We start from the raw sequence: 13,561 nt of genomic DNA on the forward strand, positions 1-13,561 counted from the left end.
GTCTGAACCCCAGGTGACAGCTGAAGATGCCACAGCATCAGATAGGGAGTCATTTGTATTTACACCTTGTCTGTGCTTACTTTAACTCAGTGTGTAACTTATTTATACACATATGTAAATGGCTTATTGTAAACCAAGAGTATATTTGGACAGAGAAGAGTTCAGCTTACCTGTTCTATAGATGACTTCAAGTTTTTCTTGTCAATTTCCTTCTCAAAGAGAATTCAAAGCAAATGGAGCCTTCTTATTAGGTATAAGTATCACAAACAGTCCAGAGAACCCAGGATGTAAAGACAATGGTAAGGAGAACATTTTAAATGTCTTAAAGGTGTCGTCTCATCCAGCTGACTTATAAGCACTCACCTCAAATGAGTCTATGGAGTTTGAGGTGAGAAATATACACAAAACATTTCAACTTCTGGCCAGGCTGTTACTCCTTTTGCCACATGTTCAGTTTGCCTGATTAAAAATTAGATGGGAAAGTAAATGCATTACCACAGCATAAGGATGTGGCACTGGGAAGAAACCGACATTATGAAAAATGATGCTGATAATTTATGAAGACCTAGGAAGGAAATTTCTGATCTGACAGCAGTGTTCACATTTTAAAAAGGAAAACTAAACACGAGCAGGAGGAGGAAGGGGAGGGGAAGGAATGAGAAAGGAAAAAACAAAAAAGAATGGAAGAATTAGTCTTCCGTGTAGAGGAACTTCCTCCTGTGGGAATGCATTTACTGTTTTCCTTAGTTGTGAAAACCATCATCAGATGTTGACGGTTGGTCTTGTCCTTGCTTAGGTCTGTAGATCTCCAATCATCCATTTGGGAGACATTAAAACAGTGGGTGTGGGACTTCCCTGGTGGTGCAGTGGTTAAGAATCCGCCTGCCAATGCAGGGGACACAGGTTCAAGCCCTGGTCCGGGAAGATCCCACATGCCGTGGAGCAACTAAGCCCGTGAGCCACAACTACTGAGCCTGTACTCTACAGCTCACGAGCCACAACTACTGAAGCCTGTGCGCCTAGAGCCCGTGCTCTGCACCAAGAGAAGCCACCACAGTGAGAAGCTCGTGCACAGCAACAAAGACACAACACAGCCAAAAAATAATAAATAAATAAATACATTAAAAACAAAAACAGGGGGTGATACTATATTACCCCTTTATTTGGGTGAAAAGTGTCTGTCATCATCTTTTATTTCAAGAAAAGTAAAACTTATTCTTAAGTAATCTTCTCCTCCACTTGGAAGCCCCCAAATAACAGCACCTCTCATTTCTTTCTTGATATATGCAAATTTTGCTACACAATTATTTAGACCTGGCAACTTTTAACACAAGAGTTGATGCTGCTGCTTCATCAACGTATGCCTTGATGAAGCAGGAAATCCTCAGGGAAATGTGAACTTGTTCATACCCATAGTAGCTCTTTTAATAAAACAATGCATTACTGACCCAACATCTGACTCTACAAAAGGATTCATCCTTTGGTACATTTCTATGTTATATAAAGGTTTTCAACTGGTAAACGTCTTTCTATTGCATGCATATGTTATGGAAAAATAATTGCATATCCTCTGCATACAGTCTTTCAGGCTCAAACTGCAGCAAGAATGAAAGGTGACTATGGTTAAAATTTTGCCCTGAAATCATAATGTTAAATTGTCAGCGATATTTAAAAACAACAACAACAAAACCTTCTCTCTTTACCTATCTTTACCTACTTCATCTCACTCTCACATTATTTTAAAGAAAGGAAACTTCATTGCATATTCTAGAAAAGTATATTGGTGGGGCAAGATTTAACAGAGCCAGAGAAAATGTGCAAGGAGTGAGAAAGTGAATTGATGGATGGATGGTTAAATGAATATAAATGAACTGACACCTTTACAGGAAAATAACATTTCTTTTCTTTTTTTATTCTATAGATCAGTGGGTTTTGTATCTGTAATTCTTTCATATCAGCAAAGAGGAAATAAACTCTCATGTAAATCATTTTCCCCCCATCTGGAGCATATTAAAACCATGGCTTTTTTTTTTTTCTTTTAAGCAGACTCTTTTTTCCCTATTTGCTTATCAGTTCATCCACCATTACATTTTAAATGAAATTTCGAGACCCTTGTCCCTCCCCCAAATTTCAGCCTGATGTAGGAAGGTGGGAAGCAGACTTTTCTTGCTTTAGAATAGTGACCTAGATTCAATTACAGATAGACTCAGAGGAGAGAAGTGACACCTCACAATTTTCTTAGAAGTCTTGAAAAAATTAGAAATCCCCAAACAATACTTAATGGAAAAAAATCTGTTTATTTCCCCCATTCTACCGGCTTAACTTTTTCTCTGCCTTAATTGCGTTGCTTTGGTCCATTTAATTGTTTCTGGTGTAACATCACAATAGGTTTCCCCTGGGATATTTAGAATCATAAAAACGGGCATTTCAAGGAAATTTCTGAATTTGGTTTTTGAGAGTGGGTGTCTACATATGGGGTGTGTGTAATCCTGCAAACTGGGCACAAAAAGATGAAAAATAATCGCATCAAAGGTATACTTTTTCCTTATGTTCTTAAAACAAAAAGCAAACAAATTACATTACAAAAGCACACTTCTTGTAATTGCATTGCAGACAAAGCACTGAACGGGGGAAAAAGTCAGGGGCATATATGTTTTACTGTTTCCCCAATTACTGTGAAAAAAAATGTGGTCAAAGAAATAGAAAGAGGGGAGAATCCTGTGATTGTGCTTATTGACTTTTATCACTAAATTAAGCATATAAATGACCTGAACGGGTGGCTTGGTATATTAAATTAAAAAAAAGAAGAACAATGATTCTCTCTTCCTTTTCCCTCCCTCTCTGATCTCAGCCTGAAAGGAGTCTCGGAGAGATAAGAAAGATGGGATTCGGTAGCGCTGCTCTGGTCCGTCCTGCTTCTCCCGGGGCAGGGAGGCAGTTGCCTTCCACGTAGGATTTCCGTTCCGGGTTCACAAGAAGCGGTCACAAGCCGGGGCACGTTCCCCGCCACCTCCACCGTCCCCCCACCTCCAAACAAACACAGAAGCCAAAATTGGCTGTCCCAAGACCAATGCGGTGGGGAACTTTTGCGGTGCGTGAGCGCAAGGCAGGCGGCTGTGGGCGGGCGTGGATACCTCCACCCCCGCCGCGGGGTTGGAGACGCCCAGCGTAGGAAGAGGGCTGAAGTGAGCTCGCGTCTACGCGGGTATCCAAAATGAAAAACCTGCAAACTGCGCAGAAGCCCGGGGTTGAGGTGCAGAAAACAGAGCAGGGGTGTCGCTTGGGTTCTCAAACACCTCGCATGGATGAGTTTTCCTCGAGAGATTATTTCAGATCCTGGAAATAAGGCTCCGCTGGGCGCTGGCCGCGGCATTGGGGATATGGGTGCACGCCCGGCCCTGCGGAAAGGGTCCCTCTGGTCGCGCAGAGGAGCGCAGCAGGCTCCGGGCCCCGGGGGAGCCGGCGGAGGATTGTTTCATTTCAAAGTGAAAACCTGCAGGCTTTGGGAAACGATATTCAAAAAAGTATATCATCTCCATATGCCGCTCAATGGAGGATCCTCATAATTTACAGCGGCAGATAAGGCTAGAGGGTGTAATAAAAAATCTGAAGCCCTCCCCTCCCCCTCGCCGCCTCCCCGGAATTGCACCTTGGGCAGCGGAGCAGAATCCGGAATGTGAACTTCTCCCGACATATGTTTCCCGCAGATAAGTAAACAATCTGGACGTGAAATGGAAATGGTAATTAATGCAGTAATGCTGTTACACATCGAGTGTGCAAATCCCATTGACTCGCCGCGTCACGGGGGGTGCCGGGCGAACGGGCACTAGAGGCGTGTGCCTCGGCCACCGGCTCCCTCCCTCTCCTCTCTCCTCCCTCGGTCCCCGGGCCGGGCGCCGGGAGAGCCCGCGGGGGTTTGGTCCGGCTGCAGGAAGTAGGGAGCCGCTAAGCGGCTCTCGGGACTCAAGGCTCTCCGCCCTCCGCCAGCTAGGGGGATGCGCCGTGCCACCTCTCCCGCGGCACCCAGAGCGCGCCTCATACCCACCTCCCTTCCTTCTCACCGCCTCTCTAGCGCCGACAGAACCTCGGGACTCCGAGCTGCGGCCGGGCCCTGAAGCACGCCGGAGAGGCAGGGAGCGGCAGGCGGTGCCTGGGGGCCGAAGGAGGACCTGCGCCCTAGTGCGGTGTATCGTCCCGCACGCACCCGTCGGGTCTAGTGTTGCGTCTGCTCCCAGCTCCAAGGCCGAGTGCGGTCCGGCCGACACTCAAGAGTTTTCTGAAGTCCCTTCCGCGCCTGCCCCGAAGGCAGGGATCCCGAATGAATTGCTTCTTTTCCCAACCCAAGAGTGAAAAAGTTTGGAAATGGCCACTGACTGCCAGAGTAGCGCAACTCCTTCACTTTGCAGCAAAGAGGAAACCCGTGGACTCCTTTCGGTCTCTATCCGGCCAAGGCACCCGCTCCCTTCCCCAACTCGGAGCAAACTCTTCGGGCATTTTGGGGGTCGGAGAGGATGATCAGAGATTCGAGCGAAGAGGACGGAGAACCTAGGGAGGTTGCCCAAGAACGTCCGGGGCCCGGGGCCCTTCCCGCTTCCGAGAGCACAAGTCCCACACCCGGGCCCCGGGGACCGACCAGGAGTCCACGGGAGATGGCTCCTCTGGACGCAGGGCCGGGGTCTGGACGAGGAGGGGCTGCCGAAGCACCCTCTTTTCTACTTCAGTCCCCTCCCAGTGCCAGGGCGGACACTACCAAGCTTCGGGCTCCAAGCGCGCACAGAGCCTGGGTTAGGACGGCGGCGACCACTAGTCTCTGGTTCGGTGTGGGGGCCCTAGGATTTCTAGCGGCCCACACCCGCCCCCAACTTTACTATTTCTTAATTACTCTGTAGCGGCCCTGCGCCAGCGCTTCTGGTTCCAGGACAAGGCTCATCCTAGTAGCTCCAAGAAAGAAACCAGCCCAAGTAGCGCTCCGGCACCTGGGTCTGCGAGGTCTCCGAGGCCAGGGCCGGGCCAGAGGCTAGAAGCGCGTGGCCCTCAGCCGAGGCGGGAAGCACCCGCCCCGGCATCTCCTGAACCCCAATCTAATGGGCCCCTTCTGCCTCTGTGTTCCTCTCTAACACTCATACACAGGTACAATGCGCTCAGTGAATAAAGATGCGTTCTCAACACGAATCTCGTGAGTTACATGATATTCAAATTCAAATGACTTGAAATTCATTGTCCGCTTGAACAATGGTGACAAGGCCTGAGCTGGGGAAGAGCCGAAAAAAACGAGTCGAGTCCTCAAGGGCAGTCCTTGGCGCCACGGCTAGCCAAGTTTTCCCGGCCCTGGCAGTCTCGGATCTCTCCAGAGAAGCTGCCCGCGCTGGAGAGGTTTCCCTAGATGGTGTGATGTAATGAAAGTCCTCTAGGCCCCACCCTGTCTGAAATATCACCCCACTTTAGATGATTGGAGAGATTCCTGGAGGTTATCTAGATCCTGCTTTAAAATGCAAATGTTAAGGGGGGGTGGTCTCAGAAGTCAGCCACTCACACTTCAGTCTGATTTACTCTAAGTAGCTGGTCTTTCCCATCAATGAAGTTAGCAGTTCTAAGGAAATTGGTATTTAAATGAGAAAACTAGGAAACTGGAAGGGAATCAAAGGTGTTTGGAGTCAGATCCAAAACTGGGGAAGTGCAAGAAAGGCTGCAGAGGCTCTCCAGGAGAGGCCAGGAGCAGAAGGGGGCCAACAATCCCACATCTCCCAGAAGAATGTGGCCAGTGTGCCCTTGAGCCAAAAGGCTGCCAAGGTTTAAGTAAGAAAACCTACAATTCAAACTCTGCCCGTGCCGTGCCAGCGCCGCTCGCTGCCGTCCCGAGCAGCGTGTTGGCCAGGTCTCCTTGGTCCTAGGAAACACCCAGTAGAGGAAGGGCGGGGGCGAGCGCGGCTTGCTTTTGGGTCAATTTTTTTTTTTTTTTTTTTTTTTTGGTTGTTCCCTGGAAGCAATCGCACCCGCTGGCGAGATGTCGGGGCGTGCCCTGGAGCCCCTGCTCGAGGGAGGCCCAGGTTGAGGGCAGGAGATGTCCCGGACTCCCGGGCCGAGGGACGCGCGCCAAGCGCAGAGAGGTCCACGGAGTCGCCTCCTGCAGGGTCTCGGGCGCCTCGCGCGCCGAGGGAGCTCGCTTTCTCCCGACCACGCAGTCTGGCCAAAGGAACTCTTGGTTGCTCTTTGCTGCGCGTCGCGCGCCGGGGAGAAGCATCTCTCCTCGACTCCGGGCGGGCGGGGCGCTGTTCTCCCTACAGGTTTGCTTTAATGATTTTCTTGAAAGAAAGAGACAGTTGTGAGCAAACAGGTTTGACAGGGACTGCTCCCCACCGCCCCCCCCCCAACCCCAGGGGATTTCTTTTTGTCTGCGCCTGACTTCAAAGTCGTAATCGGCCCCTGTCAGCGGCGTGACGGGGAGGATTTGGGCTGTTTGTTGGGGCGAGTCCCGGCTGCGCACCTCGGAGGAGGCTCTGCGGCCCGCGGGGCGCGGGAGGCAAGGCTCAGGCAGGTCCCTGCGGGGGCCGAAGCTGGGGCCGGGCCTAAGGAGCGCAGACAGCTGCACAAGCCCGGCTGCCAGGTACGGAGAAGAGGTGTGATTGGCAGAAGCTGCCCGAGCTAGGTCTGCGGCTTTAAGTCCGGGACCTGCGTTGGGCCCTCTGCTCCCTGCTGGCTGGAAAGAAATCTCAGTGACCCAGCCGCGGCGCACCGGCGCCTCCCAGCCACGGCGCACCCCAGTTTCCTGGAGCTCCGTTCCGAGTCCCCAGGGCCGGGCTCAATCTGGAACCCTGGTTTCAGTTTTCCAACTGCCGCCGCCCGAAGCCTTCCATACTCGGACCCACTTGGTGCCCCTTCCCAGCCTAAACCCGCCTGGAAGTCTGCTGGGCGCCCGGGTGGGGCCGTGCGCGGGGTTCCTCCTCGGGCTGGGGGCACTCTGTGTACCCAGGGCGCTGGTGCGCCGGGCTCTGCGGGGAGACACCCAGACCCCTGTAAGCTTCGTCTTAAGAGATGTTAAGGGACACTGAGCTATGAGGGAGATCAGAGCGGTTGACAGGACTGTCAGCTGGGGTTATATCAGACAGCGAAACCGCGAAGCCTCCACCCCGGGCCTCCTGGGCTTCCTAGGGGGCGGGAGGAGGGGCTTTCCCTAAGCGCCCGGAGCCCCCAGACCGGACGACCACCAGAGGCAAGTCACTTCCTAATTGTTTCGATTTGTAAGAGGGTTTTGTGATGCTAAGTAAGCGTGGCGCAGCCCGCCCGGCCTCCCCCCATGAGTCCCCCAGCCCGCCTTTGTTTACCTTCGCCTGATCGCTCATTTATTTATCTATTATTTATAGGCGTCCTCTCCTATTCAGCGCCCGTGTATGTTAATTGTGTTATACCATTTAATTCTAACATCGGTCTCCAAAGAGCTCTTAATGAGAAAAGCATATACAACACGGAGCACTTTGCTATTCAGCTCAGCCAGATGGACAACTGCTAACTTTTTTTTTTTTTAATAATGAAAATCCCCCTTTGACAAAGGGGCTCAGATGAATAGGCTCCAAATAACACCTTAAACACTTCTAATTGTTTTGAGGACAATATGCTAATCCGTGGTTTTCGGCTTTGGTGTCTGTTGACCACATTTCCGTGCACTTGCGGCCACCGACTCCTTTGGAAATGGCAGAGGCAAGCGCAAAAATCCCTCAACAGCAGCAGAAGGCAGACCAGCCGCTCGGCTGCCGCCACCCCCACCCAGCACCATATCAAAGCCAGTGGGAAAGGCACCCGACCTACGAAGAAACACGCGTGAGCACGGCTGTGGCGGTGAGAGTGGGGTGGGGAGACAAGCAATGGGGGGCACCCTTCGATTTTGAGAAAAAGTTCCAAAGAGTTGTTCTGAAATCAATCAAAAAGTCCTTTCTCCCCATGAAAGCCAGAGCAATCTTCAAGCCAACATTCAACCACCGGGGATAAGAAAAAGGCTCTTTTCCTTGTTGGATAAACACAAAGGGCTACGAGTTATTTAATTTTTATGATGCTTTAAGAAACTCCTTGTAGGAGCTGTGTCACCATCGCCTTCATTTTCCCTTTGCACCTGCAGGGTCTTAGTAAAAAGTCTCCCACCGTCCGGAGCGGGGACCTACAGCATTTCTTAGACTTTTATTTTTGAACTTAGAAACCAGTATCAAGCCCCCAATCCCCAGCAGACCCAGCAACAGCGTTTTCAAACACCTTGTTAAAAAAAAATCCATTCCACCGCTCTTCCCCCAGCATTGAACTTAAACACCCACCGCAGGACGAGGTGCTCTGCGGGCAGCTGCTTCCCTGTAGGCTCGGCGCTTCTTTCCATTCCTTTGGAGTTTGGTTAAAAAAAAGAAAATGCACTCAGATCTCAGAAGTCTGGGTCGGCCTTTGTCTTAGTTCAATCGCTTCTCGAAGTGGTCTGACCACTTTGTGAAAAACTCAAGGAAGGAGTGATGTCCCAGGAATGGATACCTTTGTCTGGCCTCTAAAGGCAAAAAGTGGATCCCGAGGGGGCAATCGGGACAAACCCTAGACTCTGGGCCCCTCTGCACCTGGCCCACGGGACACCAGGCTCGGCCCATGCAGGCCAGCCGCCAGCCGCCACTGCTGGAGTCACTCTATGTACACTCAGCCTCCCAGAGACCCCGGCCCCCGCGGACCTGGCCTCTCGACTTCAGATTTTATGCACATCAAAGGTTACTTTTTGCAATGACAGATTGTCTTTATTCAAAACGTCTTTGTTCAACAAATGAACAGAGTAAGGAGGTGAAATCCTTCTAGGTACATTTCCAAGACATTGTCAAAACATTTATGACCATTTAGGATGTTTTTATTCTTTTAATTTTTGTTCACTTTCTACTTCCTGACTTCATAACCTGACATTCTGTCTAAAAGTAAACTTAGGTCTCTAGGAGCACTGCTTTATACAAAGTAAATAACCATGTGGGTCCTTTTGTTTTACCTGTAAAGAAGCAAACACTATCATAGCATGATTTTAAATAGAAATGTTTCCCTTTCTGTGGTTTTAAACTTTTAAGCCTTTTCCCCTCACATGAAGAGCAAATGGCACCTAGTTGTGTCTGATGGCAAAACACAGAGACACAGCTAACTCTTTCTTCAGGGTGCAAAAGAAAAAAATATGCATATTCTAGATATAATACCAGGATCTGGGAGTTCTGGAGTCCAAAGCCCATCAGAGGAAAGAGAAGGGGACATAAATAAAGCAAAACTGCCTACTTTTTTGTCCAAAGGGGGTACAGTCGGAGGTTTGTTTTGGGACAGTCGGGGTAGGGGCAGCTGTATAGCTGTCATAACTGTTCGCAAGTTTCTGGCACCTGTCTGCGCCTTGGGTCCAGGAGGATGACCCTACCATCCCCGTGGAAGAGAGAGAGAGGCAGAGTCTGGGGTAGGGTAGGGGGTGGCAGCAGGACTGACCCCTAGGCATCTGCAGGCCCCGGATAGGCGCAGAGGACGGGGTGCAGACCCCGATTCCAGGCCGCCCTCCAGGTCTGGTAGGCCGGGTTGGGGGTTACATGGCCGTGGCGTGGGCTGACGAATAAGGGTCTATGCCAGTCTTGGTCATGCCCGGGAAGAGGATGTAGGCGACGGGGGGCTGCAGGGTGGAGGCAGACCAGGCGGTACAGTTACAGGGCACCACGTAGCCCGGGTTGGTGGGGGACGGGTGCGTGTGCGTGTGCTGGCTGGGACAGCTGAGGCTGCCGAAAGCGCCGTTCTGGTAGCCCAGGGTGGACGCGTAGGGCAGCGCGCCGGTGGCCAAGGTGTGGGGCACTTCACCCATCTTCTGGATGGCGCTCGAGCTAAACTGCGCGGGGTCCAGCAGGGAGTAGGGCGCCGAGGCGGGCGGCAAGAAGGCCCGGGCTTTCTCGGGCGCGCTCAGGAGGCCGTCGGAGGCCCCCACGGGCAGGCCGGCCGCCTTGAGCGGGTCCGTGTCGCCCAGGTAGGGCAGGGGGAAGACATACCTGTCCTTCTTGAGCAGGTTCTTGGGCTTGCGCCGCGGCCGGTACTTGTAGTCAGGGTGCTCCTTCATGTGCTGGGCGCGTAGCCTCTTGGCCTCGTCAATGTACGGCCGCTTCTCTGCCTCGGACAGAAGCTTCCATTCGGCGCCTAGGCGTTTGCTGATCTCTGAGTTGTGCATCTTGGGGTTTTCCTGGGCCATCTTGCGCCGCTGGCCTCGGGACCATACCATGAAGGCGTTCATGGGTCGCTTGATGTGGTCTGAAGGTTTGGACATGGTCCGGGAGGCTAGGCGGTGGGGCTGGGCAGTGCAGGGGCTCTGCAGGCGAGCCCGGACGCGGTTGTCGGTCTGCCTGTCTGTCCGTCCTGAGCCGGGGCTCTGCGCTCCCCTCGCCTCCGCACCGCAGAGGGGAAGCCAGAGAGAAGCGCTCACCCCGCAAAGTTCAGCTGATCATGCCAGTCTCGGCACCTAGGCAGGCCCCGGGGGGCGAGCGGGGGCAGGAAGGGCGGGGGGAGGAGAGGGAGGCCGGCCGGGGGGCTGCCGGCACCGGAGGCTGGGGCCCAAGTACCGGAGTCTCTGGGATTGAGTGGCCAGGTAATTTGCTGGCGAGGGCAGGAAGCTCCTCCTTCTTCCCCTCTCCACCTTCGCCTTTTCTGGTTCTCTTCTCTCCAGTGTCTACGGCCGTGGCACCCTCCCCCCCCCCGCCCGTGGCTTTCCCGGAGCTGCCTCGCCTAGCGCAGCACCAGGCTGAGAATGCGGGGAAGCTGGTGAACGAGAGCCAAAAGCGGCGAAGTTCAAAGGCGAGGTGGGCCAGGACGGCACGCACTCTGACATAAGCGCGGGGCGGCGACTCCCCAACCTGGGCGCCAATCAGCAGCAGAGAAGGCGAGGGGGCGCACCTGCCAACGCGCCCGCGTTGGAAAGAGGGAGCGCGACTGCTGGGGGGCGGGGAGAGGTGTAAGGGAGAGACCGAGAGAACGGAGCGGCCAGCTCCGGACCGGGGACTTGGATTCCACCTTGTTTCTGGCACTGTCAACAAATAAAACTCTTCTTGCCCGTTTCCTTTCCCGGTTGTGCAAAGGAGAAATGGGGCTTCGAATACAAAGACCCGGGGAGGGGGCAGCAGAGGGAGCAAGCCAAGAGAGCGTGTTGATAAATAGGACAGCCTCGCCACGAAATGCAAGGACAGCACTTTCCCCCCCTTGTCAAAGATCCTTGGAAGAGAAAAAGAATGTATCAAACTCAGGTTAAAAAGCGAAATAAACTTTTCGCGCCGTGCCCTCGGCGGTCCGTTGGCTGCGTTCTCACGGGACGCCGGTGCGGCTCCGCCTCCACCCTGCCCCGGGATGCTGCGCCTTGGGCGAAGCGCAGGGCCCCGGGCTAGCTCAGCCGCGCGTTCCAAGCCGATGCCCGAGGGCCTTGCGTCCGAAGGTGCAGAGTTTTCAAACCCTGGTTGGTGAGCCTTGAAGACCACCGCGACCCGCTCTTCACTTTCGTAGAGGGGGCGAGGGATGGAATTTCCATCACGATTCCTATTTATGTTACTATTATTTAGTGTTTTTAAACCTCCAACTTTCCACATCTGTCCAAACCGGGAGGGCAATCTGAAGGCCGGCTAGCGCCCGGCGGGGTGTGTGGTTTTCCCCGCTGCCCCTTCAGCAGCGGCCCTAGAGCGGAGTCTCAGGCTGTATCCGCACCCAGGGTCGGTTTGTCCCCGGGCGTCTCTTCCCACCCAGCGAGAAAGCGAGACTCGTTTCTTGCGTCAGATGAGCATTCTTCGGGTAAAGAGGACGAAATAACCCGCGGAGCCAACCTGCGCGCCTGTTTCCTTTGAATAATTGCCTGCCCGATGTGAAATGCCCTTGGGGGAAATATTTATTAAATGGAAACCATTGTCCCAGGCCCAGCAGGACCTGCGTGTGTTCCAGGCTTATTGGCTTTTGCACCAGCCTCTCTCGGGAGCACCGACCAGAAACGCGCGCTGCTCCTCGGGCTTGGACCGGTTGGGGGTGGGGGAGGTAAGCAGAGAACGAGGAGGCAGGGAGAGAGGGTCTTTCTTTAGCAGGTACTGTGTCAAGTTTGAGGCGAAGGCTTTGCTTCTCCTTCCTACAATTAGAAAGACGTGTGGCACTTCTCATCCTCAACGCGCTCTTCAGAGAGGTGGGCACTATGCCCATTTTACAGATTAGGAAACTGAGGCTGGGAAAGGCTACGCGATTTGCCAAAAGTGACTCCAATGGAAAGTGGTGACGCCGGGTGTACAGAATTTGAAACACTTACCTGGTTTTTTTTTTTCCCCACCCCACGCGGCGCCACGTCTGAGGATTAAATAGTGCTGAAGCCAAACGCGGGCCCCTCGACGAGACTACTGTAGCCATCGAAACCTGCCATACGGATAAACTGCACTGGAGGACTGATCCTCAAGCCTGCTCTTGATTTACTCAGGCTCTTGTCGGAGACCTGGCCTCCCTGAGCATAGACCTCGCGCCCAGAGAGCCACCTCTGCGTGGGCTCGCGAGCAGGTGCTGTCTTCACATTCCTCTTAGCCCCAGCCCCGGCCTCCACCTGCCCTCTACCCCTGTTTTCTCGGCAAGAAGTTTCATTTAGCTTGGGGTGCTAGGAAGTAGAAGCCCTTTCCAGCCCAGTCCGGGGAGGGTTTCCAAGAGTGGCTGGCAACTCCAACTCAGATTGGACCAGCCTGCTGACTTAGCGCTGTGCTCAGAGCCCGCCAGGGATCCGAGGTCCAGGGACCAGGCCATTCGAGTTCCACGGGGCGATCTCGACCGTTTGCGGAAGGAATGACAGAAATGTTCACATCTGCAGAGAGAGATAGGGTCCGGCGGGACCCTCCAAATCTCACTCAGGAACCCTCAGGGGACACTAAACCCACAGAGAGGTTTGTGTTAATGCAAACCAACCTCTTGAAAACTGCTTTAGGAGGGGATCTGGCATGGGGTCGTAGACCCCTTCTCTCTTTCCAGCCTCCAGGCCAACTCAGTCCTTTTGTCCCGAGGCAACTCGGGGCAGGCGCGGGCTCTCCTTCAGTCCTCATATTTCCACTTCCTCTTCTTGTCCGCGTTCCTCTTTAAACATCTTGCGCTCAGAGCTCAGCTCGCAATCCAGGAGTCCGGAGAGAATTATTACAAAGGGCGCACAATGGTGGCGTGGCAGTTTGTGGGCAGGGCGCCTCTGACCACCCAGGGTTCCGAAGCCCCCAGGCTGTTTGGGTCACGCTGCACTGACTCTGGCGGGAGCCAGCATCCTGCGGCTCATCTTGGCCTTGAGACTTGAACTCCGCGCTGCGAAGGAACTCAGGGTTGAGGGGCGCGCTCTCCCCCCCTGGCATCGCGGCGTCTCCTAGGCGGACGGCGCAGCCTCGTACGCCCCTTACACAGAGCTGGCTGGCCACCGGTTCTTTCAACCCTCCTTAACGCTGGGCCTGGCTTGGTGCTGTCTCCAGCCCATGCCTCTACCTTCTCCTGGGCTGCTTTGTCCCTCTGAGCTCTGCCTCCCTGCCAGGCTTAGATTCCCGGGCAGACGTCCTGGAGAGGT

General features: G+C 53.4%; 1 protein-coding gene across 1 annotated transcript; it reads right to left on the reverse strand.

Annotated features, from left to right (window-relative positions):
• Nucleotides 1–9,562: 9,562 nt before the first annotated feature.
• On the reverse strand, nt 9,563–10,285 carry SOX14 (SRY-box transcription factor 14; the record flags this gene model as incomplete). The annotated part of the gene is made up of 1 exon (XM_082839449.1): nt 9,563–10,285. The coding sequence occupies one exon, from the start codon at nt 10,283–10,285 to the stop codon at nt 9,563–9,565; it is 723 nt and encodes a 240-aa protein (XP_082695575.1).
• Between the last annotated feature and the right edge of the window lie 3,276 nt (nt 10,286–13,561).

Source organism: Leucopleurus acutus, assembly GCF_964270905.1.
Source record: "Leucopleurus acutus genome assembly, chromosome: 5".
Classification (NCBI taxonomy): domain Eukaryota; kingdom Metazoa; phylum Chordata; class Mammalia; order Artiodactyla; family Delphinidae; genus Leucopleurus; species Leucopleurus acutus.